At 44.1% G+C, this 19889-nt stretch overlaps 1 protein-coding gene across 1 annotated transcript in view; it reads left to right on the top strand.

Moving 5' to 3' along the window:
- The window catches only part of Herc2 (HECT and RLD domain containing E3 ubiquitin protein ligase 2), a 168642-nt gene extending 153456 nt beyond the window's left edge, over nt 1-15186 (top strand). Inside the window, exons 82-93 of the mRNA XM_059273697.1 lie at nt 1614-1705; nt 2118-2257; nt 2765-2952; nt 3480-3677; nt 5962-6045; nt 9738-9879; nt 10060-10254; nt 11019-11131; nt 11668-11858; nt 12514-12619; nt 12900-13112; nt 14225-15186. Of these exons, the coding sequence (XP_059129680.1) occupies nt 1614-1705; nt 2118-2257; nt 2765-2952; nt 3480-3677; nt 5962-6045; nt 9738-9879; nt 10060-10254; nt 11019-11131; nt 11668-11858; nt 12514-12619; nt 12900-13112; nt 14225-14497 (1935 nt within the window). The 3' untranslated portion in view covers nt 14498-15186. The remainder of the gene's footprint in view (nt 1-1613; nt 1706-2117; nt 2258-2764; nt 2953-3479; nt 3678-5961; nt 6046-9737; nt 9880-10059; nt 10255-11018; nt 11132-11667; nt 11859-12513; nt 12620-12899; nt 13113-14224) is intronic.
- The last annotated feature ends 4703 nt before the right edge of the window (nt 15187-19889 follow it).

The following is a 19889-nucleotide window of genomic DNA, read 5'->3' as shown; positions in this document are numbered from 1 at the left end:
GGGACCATTGTGTCGTTTTTTGTTTATTTGTTTGTTTTTAGGGAGTGAATGACTAGGCAATTTCTTAATGCTGTCAGACTGATATGGTGTCTTCGGTGGGTGGGTGTAGAGATTGAAGGGACCCATGTGTTAGGTGATCAGTGTGTTAGATCACTTACTCTGTGCCCTGCGGTATGTAAATGTGGTGGTATAGTATAGTTGGGACTTGGGTGTGCTCAGTGTCCCTCCTTGCTGAGCACAGATGTGAACAGAGAGGCTCAGGGACACAGACACCCCGGGATGGAATCTGACCAGGTGCTTCTATAGGAGAGGCCCTTATTCAAAGGAGGTCCTGCTGGGTCCAACCACATAGCTTTTTTTTGTTTTGGAGTTGTGCTTTTCAGTACAAGTGCTATTGATTTCAGGATGACTTTTTCAGTCTAAGTCAGTTTAAATTTTAAAAATGAAAATTCACGGTGAGGCATAGCAGTATATAGGCTGTAATTGCAGTATTCCAGTTGTAAATTCACAACTTAACTTGTGTTATAGAATGAGACTGTCTAGAAGAAAAAATCCTTTCCCTCACTCACACTGAGATGCTGAATGTATATCCCATGGTGGCCCCCATTTCCCTCGTCTGTAGCCCTTTCCCGTTTCCAGTACACATATATACTGTAACCTCATTGTAGGTTGCTCAGGATTTCTACTTTTATGAAAGAAAGTGGGTTGCCTTTTTTGATTTCACTAACTAAGGAAGGCATTCTGCATTTGAGCATAGGATGTTGGACATGGGAAAATCTAGAGGAGTCTATTACTGGTGGCACTGACAGGGCAGGAGATCCAGAGAGACTAATTAAGAGAATGAAGTTTTAGTTAATTTTAAAATGAAATATAGGAAAATAAGTAGGAAGACATACACGGAGATCACAAGGAGCAAAGTTTGTGGGGTAAGGAGAAGTGATGACCAGTGAACTGAGGCCCGACAGGATTTCTGACACAGGATGGAGAGGTTAGACACCGGATGTATATGGGGTCAAAACAGGTCACAGGGTTGCTAACTGGGAACATGTTCATGATGCTGACCTGGGTGGATGGACAGGAGCCCAGTGTTCCTGGCCATCTCTCCCCTGCTGTCTGGGGTTGCTTCCTTGTGGGTCTCGGAGTCTGACAGTGCTGGCACAGATGAGGACAAGCACAGAGCTTCCTGGAGACTGGTACCTTTATGTCAGTCTTAGAGAAGACTTTAGACTTCACCTGGTGACATATCCTAGGCCTTACTGTGACAACGTCACATGTTTCTGCTTCCTTCCTGAAATTACTTTGGTTGTGTTAGATGTTAATTTTAATATTATATTAAATATTCTACATGGTCACTGGTTGGTGGTGGCACACACTTTTAAAAACACACTTTGGAGGCAGATCTCTGTGAGTTCAAGGCCAGCCTGGTCTACAGAGTTCAGGAAAGCCGGAGCTACACACAGAAAAACTCTGTCTCTAAAAACCAAATATATATATATATTACACAAGTACAGATTTTAAGAGTTCTTAATAGATTTAGTTAAGTCTCACTGTGATTGTAGCAGTCAGCACTAACCTTGATGGAGCCTGTCTGATTGAATTTTTTCTCTTTCTAGATTGATTCTCTCACTGGCCTTGGAGTAGTTAAAGTGGAATGTGGATCTCAGTTTTCTGTGGCTCTTACCAAATCTGGAGCTGTTTATACATGGTATGTCAGATTCTGTTTGTGCAATCCCACTGAAACCATAGTTTAAAAAACCTTAATTTTGTTTGGGTATTTTACCTGCATGTATGTCTTGTGTACTGCATGTGTGCCTAGTGCCCACAGAGGCCAGAAGAGGGCATCATATTTTTTTTGGTTCTGAAGTTAGAGATGACAGTGAGCTACCATGTTGGTGTTAAGAATTAAACGTAGGTCTTCTGGAAGAACAGCAAGTTCACTTGATAGCTGAGCCATCTCTCCAGCCCCTAAAACCATTGGAACTATTTTAAGTCCCTTCTTGTTGACTTCTCTGCCAGGCTGTGATTCGGATGCTGGTGTAGAGCTTACACCATGATGGTGGCAGGGTGGAATGCAAATGACCATAGCTCAGTAAGTTCCATGCTCTCTTTTTATGCAGGGGCAAAGGTGATTATCATCGGCTGGGCCATGGATCTGATGACCACGTTCGGAGACCTCGGCAGGTCCAGGGGCTGCAGGGAAAGAAAGTCATTGCCATCGCCACTGGTTCCCTGCACTGTGTATGCTGCACAGAGGATGGTAGGTGGATAGTACTTCACTGTTTGGGTCCAGCATGGACCCTAAAAGTATAGTCAGTGTTGTGAATGATGAAGCTTATGCCTAGGTTATGAATAACTAGGAAAGGGTTCCTTTGAACACATGGATTTTGTTCATCTTAAAAACTGACTTTTCTTCCTTTGTTTAGCATTCAGGAGCTGTTTAGGTTTTTACGACTATTTCCTTAAGTTTTATGTTACTTGATCTGATGGAGAAATGCTGCTATTGCATACCTGGTCCAGTGAACTAATGAACTAGACCAGACTAGAGAAGGTATATTGGCCAAGAGGTGCTATAGGGAGTCCTGGGAAGTGTGCTTACTTCTGGATAGTAGTGCGATTAGTGTGTGTGACATTGAGAAGCTAATGCTTAGAGAGGTGAACACTAACAAAACAGAAGGGCAGTAAGTGCTACCAGTGTGATGGGAAGATGTTGGGGTTGTGCATTCACTGCTCCTCTGTCTAAGTTCTTTACATTTACTTCCCTTAGGTGAAGTTTACACATGGGGTGACAATGATGAGGGGCAGCTAGGGGATGGAACAACAAATGCTATTCAGAGACCTCGATTGGTAGCTGCCCTTCAGGGTAAGAAGGTCAACCGTGTGGCCTGTGGTTCTGCACACACCCTCGCCTGGTCAACCAGCAAGCCAGCCAGTGCCGGCAAGCTCCCTGCACAGGTCAGTGTTATCTGGGTAGGTGTGCCAGAATAGGAGGACACTGTTACAGTTAGCCGTCGTGCAGGTCCAACAACATACGACTCCTTCTTGAATTACGTGTTTATAGAGGTGTTGCACTGATAACAGTTCAGTTCATAATGCCACAAAGCAGTGGCATTAATAACTGTAATATTGGGCTGGGAGCATAACACAATGTTAGAATGCCCACTTGCTTGGCATGCACGAGGCCCTGGGTTCACTCCACAGGAGAACAAAAAGGGATAGAGAAAAAGGGCCTTAATATTGATACCAGCCAATAAACTACATAGAATAACTGATAGTATATGTGGCCCATGTTTCTTGGTAAATCTATTTCTGTAAACTAATACTTCTAACATTCTTCCATGTTTACATTATTTGTCTCAAGTAATCAAACCAACTAGAGAAAACATGGGAGTTTTCAGACTAATTTCAGAAATCGTAAGGCTGTATTTTGGCTTTCCGTGCTTTTGCCACTTAGTGGACTTAGTGAAACTTTGATGTTGCAGGTACCCATGGAGTACAACCATTTGCAGGAGATCCCCATCATTGCCCTAAGGAACCGACTGCTACTGCTGCATCACATCTCAGAGCTCTTCTGTCCCTGTATCCCCATGTTTGATCTAGAGGGCTCTCTTGATGAAACTGGACTCGGGCCTTCAGTTGGGTTTGACACTCTGCGAGGGATCTTAATATCTCAGGGAAAGGTACTTTGTAGCAGTCTGTGGGACAGGAGCACTGTTACCTTCCGTAAACTTTCATTCAACAAAAATTTTTATTCTGGGACTATAGATAAAGACTTTATTTCATTCAACAAATGATCTTTGAGTGTCTCCTACATGCCATCCAATTCTAATACTTAGAACATGTTTATATATTAAAAAAAAAAAAAAAAAACCCAGCCATGAAGCTAAGCCTTGTGCTTGTGGTTTTCTCTGCTTGTCTGACCTTGAAAGTTTGTGATCAATTCCACTGACACAGGAGGGGAAATTCTCAGGTAATTTCTTCTCCTCTGTATGTCCAGCAGAGGGCTGGGAGCTTGGAGAGAAGCTCCAAGGTTGTGTAGGTGGAGATTTCTTGCCGACTGATTTGACAGGGACAGGGAGTAGACAAAATCAGGAATGCTGGCATCTAGAGGTCATGGGATGGATTTTGACCCATTGACATTTTTATTAATAAGAGCTTCCTAGAGGGAATGTCAGGCTGAGAAGTAAAAGAGTAAGCTATTGAGTTTCTGGTGCGCAGCTTGATACGATCTTAGAGGAGACTCAGTGCATAGCAGGCATGGGAGCTTGGTGTCAGGAAAGGAGCACAGAAGGTGAGTTAAAGACTGATCCACCCTAAAGGGCTCTGATTCTTTGACATGTGTTGTTATCAAGGAGTGTAGTCTATTCTTACTGATAAAATAAAATTGAGATGTTTTGTTGTATTGAGCAGGAGGGCTCTGTGCATTTTATGTCCATTGTGCCCAATGCTGAGCAATAAAGATGGTGTTTAAGGGAAGATACTCTCTCTGCTGATAGGTGTAGGAAGAAACTTAATTTCAACTGTTTTTCCAATAGTTAAAGTCCAATAACGACAGAATAGCAAAGCTGAGTCTGTCATTTTTACTTTATCTTTCAAAGAGGAGAGGACAGTGGGCAGCAAAGGGACAGAAGCAGAAGAACATAAGAGGCAGGCTGCACCCTGCATGAGGGAGTTGGAGTGCACCTCCCACAGGTTGCAAGAACCTCTGGGGTGGGCTCCCACTAAGTTGAACATGGGACAACATGGACAGTGGTGTTGGGGTTCCTACAATGAGGCAGTAACAGTAGAGGGCAGCATACAGTGGGTGTCTGCAGGGACCCCAGCAGCTGGGCAGCCTCTGCTAGATGGCTCTGGATGGGTGTTATAGGAGACAGTGCAAAGGTAGAAGTCTTTTTGCCTCTGACTCAGATTACCAGTGAGGCGTTGGGTGTGTTGATAAATACATGGTAATCCCAGGACTTGGGGGGTGGAGGCAGGAGAATTGTGAATTTGAGACCATCCTAGGTTACATAATGAATTCAGGGCTAGTGTAAGCTTCATAGCAGGAGTTGCAAGACCTTTTCTTAAAAAACACACCAGACAATTCTAACAGTATCACTAGAGGAGAGCTGGGCAACCAAGGATTCAGAGCAGGAAAATGCTCTCTTGGGGGAGGAACTTAGCCACAGGTGTGAGTGGGGCAAGCAGGAAGGCAGATGAGGTGAGGCTGTGCATGAGGCATGGTGGATGGCTTTCTACCACTAAAGCCAAATCTCCTCTTACCTTTAGTGCTTGGAGTTGCTTAATGTCCCTACTTCTGCTGTCCTGGGTTGGAATTCCTAAGAGTCTAATCTGAGAGAAGGGCTTAGGATCTACTGGAGGCCCTGTGGTTCTACAGCTCTTTCCCTCCCCAGCTCTGAAAAAGGACACTGTTGTCCCCTTAGCAAAGAAGCCTGAGACCCACTGTTTCCTTTGAATGCCCCTCAAGTGTCCTTTCATGGGTGATGCCCAAATCCTTAGTGTGATAGCCACACTGTCCTGGCCATCTTCACTCTGGTTTCGTTCAGTGTATGCTTACAGTATGTTCCCCACCCCTGGTCTGGCTGGACCCATGAGTTCCTTGACTTACAGCTGCTTTGTGATGCAGTTAAAAGACCCTGCTGCTGCGATTGCACTTGAGTTTGGCAGGGAAGCCTCAGTCTAATAGACCTGTGTTGGAGCAGGTATTTGCAGGGCTCCAGCCCTCTGGTCTGCTCTTCCTGAGAGAGTTGCTTCTTTCCTCAATGGTCAGTCATTCTTACAAACTCCAGTTCTCTACATGGATCTCTAGGCTCCTTGGCTCTATCCCACACCCTGAAAAGGACAGCATTGTATCTTCTTAAAGAAGTCCGACTTTCAGAAATAGAGGCTATAAAATAGTGATGTAGTTTCTCGGCGTGCTGATTTCTGTTTCAGACTCTAAACTGTCTGTTTTTCACGTTTTAGGAAGCAGCTTTCCGAAAAGTAGTGCAAGCAACTATGGTGCGAGATCGCCAGCATGGGCCTGTGGTGGAGCTGAACCGCATCCAGGTAGCTCCCTCCCCTGCTCTGACAGTTGTACAGGTGATGCTTCCATGGTGCAAGAGGTGTCCCTGTGGTCTTGGGGGAAGACAGCACTCCTAGGCTTAAGGAACAGGCTTCTTGAATGTAGTGCTCTGGGATGCAAGAGGCTTTAGGAGTGGTGGTGGGGGGTGTTTTTATTTATGTGAAAATAGCAAGTATTTACCTGTCATAACACCAAAGCACAGGCAAAGAGAAATTTAAAAAGGTAAAGTAAGGAGCAGCCATGTGTCCCCACAAGGTGATAATGCCCCCTCTTCTGTGTGGCCTTTGTATTTTTGTTACAGGCAAAGCTGGGTCATTCTTGTAACTGGTGGTTTTTTACATGCCAACAGTTCATATTCCTTTGAGCCTTGTAACAGCCCAACTCTTTGAGTTTTCCAGTTTAATAAACCAGTATTGCTAATGTCTCAGGAAAAAGAAGGGAAAAGCAGGCCATTTCTGAATTAACACTGCTTCTAAGTACACATAAACTTATACTTTGAAAATTTTGATTAGAAATACAGAGGAATCCCAGTTAGTTATTATGATAGTGCATGGCATTTGACATTTAATACGCAAATGAAATTAGCCTCGCCTCTTAGATGGGAAACAGAGAGCTATGAAGAACAAATTCTTTGTTACTCAACCTTTGTATTAACACATGATTTTTATCCTGATGTTGATTACATGACAAGAATTTTTTTCTGAATTGTACTTGGGGGCATTTTGAATTAAGAGATGAAACTCTTGTCCTTTGTTGGACAGCACATGTGACCACATTGGTAGAACTGGTGTCTCTAGTGATGATCATCACAGTATCTAGTGCTAGCTCTAAGTTGGTCATCTAGTTGCACAAATAAATGGGCTGTTGAATTAGCCCCATAAAAACGCTTTTATTTCCCCACCTTGGATGACGTGCATGCTAAAGTTTGCAAGACAAGGAGAGCTGTACATTCTTGGGTCAGGTTCCTGTCTCAGACAGACATACAGGCTCCTTGGAGCCAGGAGTCTCCCTAGGGTGTCCAGGGCTGGAGGTACCAATGAGGCCCTGACTGCTTGGAGCCAAGGGTCCTGCAGTGGACATGCTGCTCCTTACTGTCTTTTTTTCCCTGCAGATTTTCAGTAATACCTGTTTGCTACTTGTTTGTATGTCCTTAATTTTGTCTTTTAAAATGTTCACTATGTTTAAAAGAAAAACTGACAGATTGCAAAAGAAAACACACACACACACACACACACACACACACACACACACACACACACACACAAACACCCTGAGACCAGTGTGCAGTATGGACTGACATCTGGGGCTCCTCCATTATCCATAGTTTTGGGGCACCAGAGCTTGCAGTTAGTACAGTGTGATCTCCTGAGGGGAAAATTCCCCAAATGTTGGGATAGAATTGTTTTTCCACCAAAACTAGACTCTTGGGGTAAAGATTTGATAAATCTCTAAGTGAATTCAGGATGCCAGCACTGAGTCAGATTGGCTTTGTGGTACCTCTGCCCTGGGGTCGGCATCTAAAGTGATGCTGCACAGCACCAGCAACATGAAGACTCAGGAGGGATTGACACTGCCCACACAGGTCATCTTCTGGGGGAGGTTTTTCTTTTGTTTTGTATAATGAATTTTAGCCACATATTCCCCATTACCCTCTCTTATACTCCCTTTCCTGCTGAAACCTGTTTCTTTTCTACAAATGCCTCTGTACTTTCATGTCTTTGAATTTGTGTGACCCACTGAATTTAATTAGGGTGATTTACTGGATCATGGGGCAGTTTACCAGGTGTCAGTGGCTATCCTGTTGAAGAAAGTGACACCCTCTGCTCCTAGAAACCATTAACTGTCAGTAGACTGACTCTCAGGGAGGGCTGGGACTTGGAGCCCCTGGAGAGTTTTTTATTGTGATGAAAATAATGCTGTTTGATACCAGGAAGTTCTGAAAAATCATTGTCCATAAAAAGTACTTAACATGATTTTTTGGTTGAGGGGTGAGGGTTTTTTTTTTTGGGGGGGGGTGTTGTTGAGACAGGGTCTTTCTGTATAGCCCAAACTGGCCTCAGCCTCCTGCTTTAGCCTCCCGAGTGCTGGGATTGTAGTGCTACTACTCCTGGTTTAAAGTGCCTTAAAATTTACTACAGAACTAATTCATGCTCATTACAGAAAATTGGGAAAAGTCAAATTGAAGTCAGCCAGCATGACCTGTGCTCCTGTTGACCCCAGAAAGTACCGCCTGTGTGTAGGTTTATCTACTGTCAGTTTTGGGAACGTATCTGCATGGTGCTCGGTTTTTGTAGAAGACAGGCCGCTGGGCTCCAGTAGTTGGTGCATTTCCATGGCTGTTCTGTGGCAGTGTGCTGCTGTGGACATACTCCTTTGTCTTTCTGGAGATTAGGAATCCTTTTAAGGGTTGCTGTGCAGTTGAAAGGAGGTAATCTTTGTAGACATGTGGCTGGGGGTGTGAACAGAGAAAAGTTCTTTCTGTAGGAAGTTAGGGGTTTTGTTGTCATTTGTCTTAGATTTATAGTCTTAATTGTGGTTCTTTGTGCTGTTGAAGAAAGCTAGTGGGTTAAGCTTGACCTGGAATTCACTGCAGCTGGCTAAAGATGGTGAGGATTTGCTGGAGGACTCACAGTAAAAATATGTTTGCACGGCCAGTTTTTCTTAAACTGAGCATGTTGTTACCATCTCACGCCAGGTGGCTGAGGCTGGAAAGAGTTGGGGGGGGGTGGTGAAGGCCTCACCAACATCCGTTCTTGGTCTGACTTCCCTAGTGAGTTTAGGATGAGAACCATGGGCATGAAGAGAGTGTGCAGCGGTGACAGGTACAGTGGCCTAGAGTTGCACAGAGCTCAGTACAGCGAACAGACGGGGAGGAAATTACCACGGCTGAGCTAATATTTCTGGCCTTGGCCTTTAGAGAAACTTGGTGTAAGTGTATGAATATCTGTCTCAGTCCACAAGAAGGACTGTGTTGTGAAGTTGGTAGTTACAGTTGTAGTCATTGATGGTACCAAGTGTGAAAATCCACACAAAGGCAGTGTTGCCGAGCCATAGTTATTAGCAACACCTTGCCTTTAGCCCTATGTAAACATTAATGATGACATATGTTGTCATCGTTTGAAAGTATGTTCAGATTCCATAAGTAAGCTGCTGTGCTGTGTCACTGATGACCTGATGACTAGGGTGACCTCAGATGTTCAGAATGGAGTGACTGCTTTGTTTTGTGTAGTGCCTGCAGCAGAGATCTGAGTGCATCAACTCCTAGCCCACTGGCGCTGTGGCAAGAAAGCTGTGAAGTTTGGTACCGTCTCAGAACTGGAGCTGTGGAAAGCCCAGGAGTGGGGTGCAGGGTCAGAGTTAGAGCCCTTCTGTTTCTATGGGAGTTGTCCATGGATTTTTTGTTTGTTTGTTTGTGTGTTTGCTAGAGATAATAAGGTAATTGCTCCTCTTTGAGGGACCTGCTTATGGCAGAAGTCATCCAGGTGTTACATAGAAGGAGCCAAAGTGTTGTGAGGTGGTAGGGTGGGCCACTGTACAGGTGCAGAGAGAGTCTCTGAGTATGGAGTGAAGGGGAGGAGTTTTGAGGATCTTGTAGGTAGGTTTCTCTACAGCTGCTTCCAAGCTGTTTGTTTTCTGCTGCCCCAGTATCTCATATTTTCATTCTTTTTCTCTCTAGGTTAAGCGCTCCAGGAGTAAAGGTGGGTTAGCCGGTCCTGATGGCACCAAGTCTGTCTTTGGGCAGATGTGTGCTAAGATGAGTTCCTTCAGTCCTGACAGCCTACTCCTTCCTCATCGAGTCTGGAAAGTCAAGTTTGTTGGTGAGATTTGGCTGTGCATGCTCTGGAGAACTTACTTGCTGGGGGAGGGTGCCTGGGGGATGGCAGGCAGAATGGTGCATCAGTAGCAGGTGCAGAGGAGCAGAGCAGCCACCTGCCTGGTGCTGTTCCTGCAGGTGGGGTTGGGTGGTTTGTGTGTTGCTGACTCTCTTTTCTTTCCAGGTGAATCTGTGGATGACTGTGGGGGTGGCTACAGCGAGTCCATAGCAGAGATTTGTGAGGAGCTACAGAATGGACTCACTCCCCTTCTGATTGTGACTCCCAATGGCAGGGACGAGTCTGGTGCCAACAGAGACTGTTACCTGTTGAACCCTGCCACCCGGGCACCTGTGCACTGCAGCATGTTCCGCTTTTTGGGTGGGCCTCTCAGTTGTCTGTCATACTGCTCTGGAGGGCCTGGACCACCCTTAAGTTAATGTAGCATCTCTTGTCCATCTCAAGTCAACAGTAGACAAAAGTGATGTGCAGTGATGTTGTGCATTTACCAACATTATGGAGGGAAAAAAATACTGCTCTTCATTTTACACTTAGTGTTAAGGACTTGACAGTGGTGAACCATGAGAAGTTATGGCCATTCTATGTATAGTTATAACGATGTACAGAGTTGGGCAGTGTGTGACTGTGTGCTCAAGGCTAGATGCTTTCTTTGGCATACAGAGGATCTGAATAATAGGTTTGTGTTCTAAACATATCTGAAACTCAGGAATGCATGGGAAAAGATGGCCTTTGCAGTAGGCCTATCCCTCCTTGTCTGGGTCTGTGCAGAGCGCTCCCAGAGTGCTTCTTCATCTACCACTACTCCTTAACGAAGTATCCACCTTCTTGGAGGAATCTATCTCTTTGCTTTGCCCTCAAAGGGACAAGAATTGGCTTACTGTGGTTTAATCCCATGTATGAAAAGAATATGAAGAGTTAGAAACTTCTCTTATAGGAAGAAAAGGAAGTAAGTTTTGAATAGGACATGCTGTTTCAAAGTGGGCCTAGCTCTCAGTTTGGGTGGTACTGGTTTAGAAGACTCTATGATCTCAGTGCAGAGCTGATACTCCAAGGCATGTTTGAATAAGTGAGAAGCAACTTCTCATCCATTCCAAGTATTCTAACCTTCTGTTTTGAATGATCAGGGGTGTTATTGGGCATTGCCATTCGAACTGGGAGTCCTCTGAGTCTGAATCTTGCTGAGCCTGTGTGGAAGCAGCTGGCTGGGATGAGCCTCACCATTGCAGACCTCAGTGAGGTAATTCATTTGGGCTATGGGCTCTTGTTAAGGGGCCTAGGCTTTTCTAGGTATCTAACCTAACATGCATGGGTATATGAAGTGGTGTGAATGTGAGAGAGTTGGTGTGCTGTGCACTTTGTGGTGCTGAGCAACTGATGTGGCCTGATAGACAAGGAAGATCACTGTCACATGCTACACCTCAGGCTTCCAGGAATGGAGGCTGATAGGGCGGTCACAGCCTGGTGTCCCTTAGCTACCTTGCTCTTTGTGCCCTTCAGGGTTTAGGGGAGTGTCTGTCACCCACTAGTGACAGTTATTTTCTCAGCAGTTAATTTAAGAACTCTCTGGATCTTTCTTTAGCTCCTTGGGTGAAGTACTTCCTTGGAGAAACCTTTTTTATGGGGAGGGGGTGAGGGGAAACCTGCATACCCTTGTATTCTAGAGACACTCTGAGGCAGATAAAGTCAGGTATGGCTGGTGTGCTTGGCTGGGACTGGGCTCTGTAGTAGGGAACAACCCAGATTTAGCATGTATACTGTATTCCTCTTTGACAGGTTGATAAAGATTTTATTCCTGGGCTCATGTATATTCGTGACAATGAAGCCACTTCAGAGGAGTTTGAAGCCATGAGCCTGCCCTTCACAGTGCCAAGTGCCAGCGGCCAGGACATCCAGCTAAGCTCCAAGCACACACATATCACCCTGGACAACCGTGCAGAGTATGTCCGGCTGGCAATAAACTACAGGTTTGTGGTCATCTGTCCTTCAAATTGCTTCGACTTAATAAATTGCAGAAGTAACAGATTATAGTTACTTGGGTATCTACATTTTTCCAGATGTATAGTATATAAAAAGATGCTAATTTTTCTTCGCTATTGCTAATCTTTGTTATAAATTTTATTTGGTGGCTATTGTTCAGAGTACTTGTTATTGTCACTTGAAATTTCTAGGTTTCAGTAGAATAGTGAGGTAAATACAATGTGCTCATTTAGAGGACAGTCCCCCACGAGGATATCAGGCCTCTCTGTGCTCCTCTATACTTTCTTTGTCAGCTCCTCAGGAACAGGGACACAGACGGGGCCATGTGAACACAGAGCAGCCTCCACCAGACCCAAGAGTGCCTGTACCTTGACAGTATAGCTCTGGTGAAGTGTGGCACCACCACTGCCCAGCACTGTGCTTAGAGTGTGTGTGGCTGTAGTTAATCATGAAGGTCCTGTCCCCTGTTTAGGTGAACTCAGTAGTGTTGTATATGAAGAGCATTACCTAGAGCCTTCCTCTCAGTCCTCCCCTGTGGTGAGCGTTGTAGCAGTACTGTGTATAAAGCCTGGTCCAGCAGAGCAGAGCCCAGTAAATGTAGGCCCAAGTGTAAGGAAGGTTTTGTTTTTGTTCTTTTTCAAGACTCCATGAATTTGATGAGCAAGTGGCTGCTGTCCGGGAAGGGATGGCCCGAGTCGTGCCTGTACCCCTTCTCTCTCTTTTCACTGGATACGAGCTGGAGACAATGGTATGTGGCTGCTTTGTGCTGCCTAGAACTGCCTTGGCACACTAGCGCACTCATTTGATCTTTTACTTAAAACCTTTTGGAAAACTAAACCTTGACTATGATAATAAGTGAAATGAAAACAGTGTGCCCCTCCCTCACTGCCTGCCCACTAGATGTTGAGGTTCAGGGTGGTGCTCTTGTTCACCTGGGTCTGTAGGAACCTTATTAGAGAAACAGGGCTATCCTGTAGAAATGAAAAAAGAGGGAATGTGTGCCTGCTCTAATAGGATGTCTTTTCTAGGTATGTGGGAGCCCAGACATCCCACTGCATCTTTTAAAGTCAGTGGCAACATATAAAGGGATTGAACCTTCTGCATCCCTGGTTCAGTGGTTCTGGGAGGTGATGGAGTCTTTCTCTAACACGGAACGCTCCCTCTTCCTTCGCTTTGTTTGGGGCCGGACAAGGCTGCCCAGGACCATTGCTGACTTCCGGGGTAGAGACTTCGTCATCCAGGTAGGCTCCTCACCAGGATTGCAAGGCACTCTATTGACGTCAGTAGAAGTGACCTGCCCTTTGAGTGTATTCTGCAGAGCAGTTAAGAAAACAGATTTTGTAAAAATGAAACTGGAAAATACCTAACTTCTATAATTTGAAGTCTTAAAATTTTACAATTACAGATCTTGAATACCATCACCTATTTTTGCAAAGTGTATCAAAGCCATAATCAGAGCATGCTGGTGTTATACCAGCATTTAGATTTTGAATGCACATTCAAAAGCATTTATTTGATTTTCTAGCTGGATCAGGTAGATCACTAAATATTATGCTCACTATTAGATGAGAAAAATGAGACTGCTCATACATTTGAGAACAAGTTTGCTTTGTCTTAGAACTCAATAGTCTGATGATTTATTTATTTATTTTTTTTTTGGTTTTTCGAGACAGGGTTTCTCTGTGTAGCTTTGCGCCTTTTTCCTGGGACTCACTTGGTAGCCCAGGCTGGCCTCAAACTCACAGAGTGTCTGATGATTTAAATGAACTCAGTTTACCTGCTAAGGTCACTGAGGTGGGCAAACCAGACCTGACATTCTCTTCTCTGTCCTGGTAGCAATAGTGTAGAGATACATCTATGGCCACGGTTATCAAAATAACCATCTTTAAGAAACATCTTTGACAGCAAACATAATTTTTCTACTAAAATAATAACAAATCATTTATACTGCTTAGTATCTTGGTCTAAAAGTGGGCTGATACTCTTAGAAAGAGTGTCCTCTGGTAGTCATGTGCTGGACCCCAGTCTTATGCCCTGGTGTCAGCTGGGTGACAGGGGTCTACCATACCATTAGAAGTTGATGGGTGGGGCTATTCCATTGGCCATCCACATGTGACTGCTTGATGATGATCAGGAGTCACAGTGACATTGGTTTGCTTCTTTGATTGCAGGTCCTAGGGATGAGTTACTTTTTTTAATTTCTAAAATTGGTTAGATTCTCCATTTTCTTTTAGTTTTTATTTATAGCCAAATATATAGTTTCTGTAAGAATGAAGTGAACACAATAAAACAAATCCAGAGTTTTACTCATCCTTTCCACAATCTCTTATTATTTAATATTTTCTACCAACAGGTCCTGGACAAATACAACCCTCCTGACCACTTCCTTCCTGAGTCCTACACATGCTTCTTTCTGCTAAAGTTGCCCAGGTATTCCTGTAAGCAGGTGCTTGAGGAAAAGCTGAAATATGCCATCCACTTTTGCAAGTCCATAGACACTGATGACTATGCTCGAATAGCTCTCACGGGAGAGCCAGCTGCCGACGACAGCAGTGAGGACTCAGATAATGAGGATGCAGACTCTTTTGCTTCAGATTCTACCCAGGATTACTTGACAGGACACTAAGATGGAAATGCCATCAGGAAGAAATGTGGCTGAACAAATAGGAAGAGTACTGCTGTGTAAATTGTAAATGTCGAGTGCATTTGATGAGGACTATCACTCGGTGAAGTGTGTGGAAGAGAGAGAGCCTGGCTGTCTGCGGTGAGAGGACAAATGTGGTAGGACAGAGGGAAGAGGAGCCTGTGCATGAGGAACACTATGGGGGCACTTCTTCCCCATGATGCTGCATTACCTATAGGACCCAGTGTTTACTACAGTGTAAATGTTTATATGGACACAACAGCATCACAAAGAAAAGCCTTTTTACTTGTGGGTGCAATAGATTCCCCCCTTTTCCCTTTGCAGTGTCATCTGGATTGTATATTGAAAAGACTGTGTAATGAAGAAATCGTATTATAAATATTTCAACTAATTTTACCCTGAATTTGTTTATTAAAAGCTTTTTGAACATTAAATTATTATTTCTTGAATGCATTTAGAAGTTACTTAAATCAGAACAGAAAACAAAAATGCCATTCATTCCCCCCTCTCCCCAGGTGTACCATTTTAGCATATGCATTATGTGACTGGAATTGAGGGATTTTGGTGGACAGTATGATAATTTCTATCATGGAAAGTGTACTATACTTAATGCTTGTGTCATGTATATGCCAAAATTTTAATCCCCTATAAATAAAACATGTGTCACAAAATTGTAGGCTGAGCTTTCTTAACCAATTAGACTAGCCCATGTGGATCTGCTACAACCAAACCATACTTAGTGACAAAACACTGAAGCCTTTGTTAGGGTAGAGCAGCAGCTCTCAGGGCCCAGAGGGGCCCAGGGACCTTCAGAGCTCCTTCCCCTACTCGCTTCAGACGTGCCCTCTTTTCCAGTCCCAGTGCCTGTTCCCACTGGCCTGGGTCAGGCGCACCCTTGGCCCTATTGGCCCTTGGGTAGGAATTGCTGTGTATGGTAAGCTCTCTGCAAAAGGAAGAATAGATAGAGAACAGCATAGGAAGAACTGGAAGGTAGTCCTAGTACACTAGATCTTGAGGTCTGGTACCTGATTGAGGCAAACATTTGTAGTTTGTGTTAGAGGGCAATTTTTGCAAAACTAAATTGTAAACTAAGACTGAGATGTCTTTGATTTTTCAGTCATAGGTTCTACATTTTGGCCCAAGAAGATACCAGGACAACTACATCTTAACTTTAACTTTTTAACCTTATCCAGCTTAAAATGAAGTCAAAATTCATTTTGCTACATCAAAATTTGTGCAGAAAAATCCACGGTAGCAAAGATGGGCCAGCTCTGTAAAACAAATATTTTAAATTGTGGATTTGTTGGTTGGATATATTGTGGGTTTTTTTTTTTAATAATAAAAATGATATTAGGTTACATATTTAAAATACACATAAACCAGCATTCTGCTTAAATTCATAAGAAGTGTAGTTTCTATTGACTATAACCAAATGCCTGAAGCTGGCTTAATTTCTTAAAGAAGATAGATTTAGCCTTTAATCTCGGCACTCGTGAGCTTGAAGCAGGAGGATCATGGATGCAAGGTCAGCTTGGGCTGCTGATTGAGACCTATCATGACTTTTCCTGAAGAGGTGTAAAAAAACTTCTGTTCACCTCAGGTAGACACCGACAGACTAAAGAAAAGATCTGTTCCATCAGGTTGGTAACTGAAGCATTTATAGGGGTGACATGAATATGCGTGCATGACTTCAAAAGGCAGCTGCATCACTGGGAAGTCCCCTGGGCAAATTATAGACAACCACAATACTGAAAAGCAGCAGCGTAGTAGCGTGGGTTGCTCTGGGTGACTCACTTGGTGTTCTAGTTATCTTTCTGTCGTGTGATAAATCACTCTGACCAGAAACAAGTTGGGGAGGCAAGGTCTTCTTTCATCTTCCAGATTCATCATCTAGGGAAGCCAAGGCTTGCTTTCAGGCTCACGGTCGGCTGCCCTTCGTATATAGCCCAACTCCACCTACTTAGGGATGGTACTCGCTCACAGTGGGCTGGGCCTTCTTGCATCAATTAGCAATCAAGAAAATGTTCCACAGACATGCCCATAGGTCAGTCTGATGAAGACAGTTTCTTAGTTGAGGGTCCTACTTCACAGATGTGTCAAAATGACAACCAAGAATAGCCATCACACCTGGGCAACTTAAAGGAAGCTACATTACTGAAGAGCCCCTCCCAGACAATGATTTAACTCTTGTTATAACCTCACAGAATGGAGAGGCTTCATTAGGGTCTTATTTGTAAACCCCGTCAGTACTGTGAGCTTCACGAGCCCTCTCCAGCCATCCATGAGTGAATATTAGTAGTCCTGATCTCATGATAATTACAGCTACTCTAATTCAGTGCAGCAATGGTTGTGTTCAATCTGGAGGAAATATACATAACACTCCATCTTCCTCCAGCTCTTACATTTTTTTTCTACCTCTTCTTCTGTAGTTGAGTCTTGATAGGTACAGGGTGATCGGATTGTTTTCTTTCATTTATGTTGCTATGCTATAGCAACAGTTTAGACCACAGCAACAGACCTTCCTAGCATTTTGACTGCATAGGAGTATCTGCAGTAACTGCCAGCAGTTACTGTAAGGTACTGCCTTCCACTACAGCTGACAGCAGTTACCAATGGACATAAACCCAAATTTTTAGAAAATAATTTGATAAACACATTATACCTATTTAATAAAACAATACCATAGTCACCTCACAGGGTATTGGGATTTCCCTACCTCAGGTTTATGGTGCCAAACCCGAGCCTCTCCTGTGGAGCTGGCTTTAAATACAGTCAACAAGTAACGGGTGTTCTACTATTGCAGCAGCAGGAGCATCCTGCAAGCCATGCTAGCGGTGTAATATGCAAGGGTCCATAGCCAAGCTGGACGTTGGTGACAGCTCCCCTGCAGCCTGCATACCACCTTTTGGCACTACAAATGCCAGCCAATAGGGAGCTTCTAGCTCAGACCCAGCCTGATTTTTCTGTCTTACAACCTACTGTATAGTGAGTGTCTTTAGTGACAGAGTGTGTCCAGGATTTCTGAAGGACCATTCCAAGCAAGTGAGGATTGGTTTGGGACGGAAGTATCCCCTGGATAACTTGCAGACCCCCGCTATGCTTACTGGAGTCCTCTCCAGTTTGTTGTTCTTCTCATTTATCGAAGTGACTTGGGTAATACCATCTTGTCCTGACTCTATTTTGTGCTTGCTTAAACAGTTCTCCGCTTTCTACCCCACCACGTTTGCATCTACTTCAGCAACACATTTGAGATTTCCGTGGCCTTGACTTTGGCCCAGAGGTATTAGCCAAAGTAAGAAATGTTTATACAAACTTAACATAAACGAAAATAACTAAAAATAAATGTCATGTTGTGTTTGAAATAATTACTATGCTCTGCCAGAAATGAATGTTTCAAGGTTTACTCTTACCTTCATCTAACTTTGATATAAATTATGTTTTTCATAGTTTTTGCCTAAAAAAAGGCTGTATCCCTGAGCTTTGGCACCAAGAAACTTTGAGGCATGAACCGGCTCTTGGTCACTGCCCAATAAAGAATTAACACACTTTTAACCAGTGTGGTTGTCTGTATCTTTCTTGCGAGGATTATTACAGTGTAACCTCAGGAAGGTGAGTGATTTGTGTTGTAAAGGCTCGTGAGCTCCATGAGCCCCATCAGCACTGTGAGGGGACTCTTGTGAGTCTTGTGAGCCTCTCAAGTCTTCAGAGCCATGTCTACCTTCCCTCTTCCCCGGGGAGGGAATGTTAATAGGCTGGATCTCTTGAGGGGTTTTCTGCACATGAACAAAGCTGCCCTGAATCAAGATAGTCATTGTCATGACTATGACCAACCCAGAGGGAACAGACAGCAGACCCTGACTCAAAAGAGAGTGGGAGGGAAGGTCGTAGGGAGGGAATAATTTAATGCAGCTCAGCTCTGGTGGTGACTTCATGGCAGTTAGCATCACGGTGGCATGCACGTGTATGAGGGAGCCAAGGAATGATTGATGGCTCTGTCGTAAAAAGCCTCTTGAAAGAACTAAATCAAGACCTAGCTACCATAATCTCTTCTGTGGAAACAACGGTGACCTAAGGGCTTTCCACTAAGCTTCTCCTCTCAGTTCCTTTCACTTCTGACATTGCCACGGAAGACTCCCTCAGCTTCTAACACATGAACCCGTAGGGGACAACCCAATTCAAAGCATGGCAATGTCTCATACACTTCACCCTTATGATCCCTGTCAACAGCTGGTTTCCCTGCATGGATGGGCTCCACACTCGTCCCCAGCAGGCAAGGTGCCTCTCTTCCAAGACTTGGCCAAGACAACTCTTAAGAACTAGGAGGTGTAGAAGTTGCTTATCAGGTTCTTAAGTAGAGAAGTTGGGAAGGGGACTTTTCCCGCCAGAGGCTTGATGCAACCAAGACCTCAAAAGTAGACCTTTCTGGCTCTGAAAGGCACCTGATGGTCAGCCTGCCTGGCAGGATCACTTAATGAAAGCTATCTCAAAGTCTAGGAATGGGGCCAAGCAAAATGGCTCAGCAGGTAGAGGCACTTGCCAAACCCATTGACCTGACTTTGATCACTGGAAGTGCTGACTCCTGCAAGTTGTCCTCTAGCTACACACATCCTGTGGCGTGTGTAAACACACACACATGCACACAAAATCGTTTAATTTTTTAAAATCTATGAATGGTGGGGAAATGGGATAGGGCACCTGGGTGGTATATGATAAAAATATGTTGGATTCATGTATGGAGTTATCAAAGAATAAATAGTATTTTGTTGTTGTTGTTTTTAAATTGACCAAAGGCTGTACCTAACCCAGGGACCGTCTGAACAAGAGGGTTTGCAGTAGCAATGCCTGGCTTATACTCAATGGATGTGATTTTGCCTGAATGGGTTTGTTTTTATCAGTGAGGTCTGTGCCCAGTCTATGGTTACTACTGACTGTCCACAGTGATCAGGTACCACTCTCAGGTTTAATTAGAAGTCTAGGACTTCCAGAGACAGCTCCCTAAGTCCATATTTGATTTGCAAATCCATTCCTTTGAAGGAGAGAGGTCTGTGGAACGGTGTCCCTTTTTTGAAACGCCAGGGTTCTTTGTGAAAACCTCTTTGAATTGCTCTGAATTCATTTAGTGAAGCTGACAGACTCCCCAAGACTCCAAAGGCACCCAAGCCTGAGCAATGTGTGGGCCTCACTTCGTACATGGAACTACTCACAACATCCACACGGATTAGTCCACCAGAGCAGCCTGGGGAACACGTGAGTGTGAGATTCCTGGGAGTATAAGTTGGCCCTGTGGCCTGGGGTCTTGTGATCCTTTGCCAGTCTCCTTGATAAAGTTCATGCTTTGGCATTGACATAAGCTGATTAATCCTTAAACTCTTTT

Source organism: Peromyscus eremicus, chromosome 1, assembly GCF_949786415.1.
Source record: "Peromyscus eremicus chromosome 1, PerEre_H2_v1, whole genome shotgun sequence".
Taxonomy (NCBI): domain Eukaryota; kingdom Metazoa; phylum Chordata; class Mammalia; order Rodentia; family Cricetidae; genus Peromyscus; species Peromyscus eremicus.
The sequence above is the reverse complement of the archived record's forward strand: the minus strand, read 5'-3'. Positions and strand labels throughout refer to the sequence as shown.